Source organism: Tupaia chinensis, unplaced genomic scaffold (genome assembly GCF_000334495.1).
Source record: "Tupaia chinensis unplaced genomic scaffold, TupChi_1.0 Scaffold149964_2, whole genome shotgun sequence".
Classification (NCBI taxonomy): Eukaryota; Metazoa; Chordata; class Mammalia; order Scandentia; family Tupaiidae; genus Tupaia; species Tupaia belangeri.
Genome location: NW_006209806.1, coordinates 1,879,891 through 1,881,004, shown reverse-complemented (window position 1 = coordinate 1,881,004; position 1,114 = coordinate 1,879,891). Strand labels below are relative to the sequence as shown.

Genomic DNA, 1,114 nt, shown 5'->3' with positions numbered 1-1,114 from the left:
ACCCCCCAGGGGGATGGCCACGCCGCAATCCCTTCTCCTCCATTCTCCTCTCGGGATCTTGGGCATGCACACACACGCGCCCAGCGTGAGTTTAAGCCACGGGGTCCGGGACTCGAGCTGTGGTCAGCTACGTGGGAGTCCAGTGACGTAACCATGACCCCACCTGCTGGTCCGCGAGAACATGAAAGTGTTGAAAATTGTAAGGGACACTAGAGACGAAGTGGGAAGAGGTGGGAGGGGAAGAGTGTAGGGAGTCTGGGGGGTCGGTGAGTACCTATGGGATGGGGACTCGGATAAGGGCTATGTGTCAGGAGGATGCGGGTGGCGGCCTCGCCTGGGCTGGGCTGAGGTGTACACCGTGCTGGGTGAAGCCTCTTCAGTCGAGAAGATGTATAGAGATCTCATGTATGAATAATAAAAATATATATAAGGAAAAGAAGAACAGCCCTTGGGAAAACGACCAGTACCCCCAGTCCCTTCCCCGCGGCCCCAGCGGGCACCCCAGTCCCTTCCCCGCGGCCCCAGCGGGCACCCCAGTCCCTTCCCCGCGGCCACAGTGGGCAGACGCTCAGCGACACAGACTTGCTCCTGACTTCAGGACTGAGCATTCGTACATGCACATGAGGGTGCGAGAGGAGAGAGAAGGCCCTTCCTCCAGCCTCCAGCCCCTCAGATCCTGGGCACTCACGATGTGCCCTGCATGGTTCCGGCTGGCCAGGCCGGGGATTTGAACCTCGCCACTGTGCCACGGAGACAGCCCAACACCGACTTCTCTTTGTCTCCTCAGGTAGAGAGCCTGGAGTCTCGCGAGATGTGGAAAGGTTTCATCTTGACGGTGGTGGAGGTAGGCATGGTTGCCCGCTTCATTCCCAAGCCAGCCGCCAGGGCTTAGAACGGTGGTCTCAAACTGGTGGCCCACAGGCCAGTCGGGGCCCAGAGACCACTTCGGTTTCATCACCTGAATGCTACGATTTATTTTCTTTTCTTTTGAGAGGTTTTTGCTATAGGGCGCATGCGCTTGCCAGACAGAGAGAGAGAGAGAGAGAGAGAGAGACAGAAAGCGAGAAATCCCCCCCCAGTGGGGGTGGCCACGCCACAATCCCTTCTCCTCTGT

At 58.3% G+C, this 1,114-nt stretch overlaps 1 protein-coding gene across 1 annotated transcript in view; it reads left to right on the top strand.

Annotated features, from left to right (window-relative positions):
* The window catches only part of STAP2 (signal transducing adaptor family member 2), a 30,970-nt gene that overhangs the window by 15,604 nt on the left and 14,252 nt on the right, over positions 1–1,114 (top strand). Inside the window, 1 exon segment of the mRNA XM_006171797.3 lies at positions 788–844. Coding sequence (XP_006171859.1) covers positions 788–844 — 57 coding nt within the window.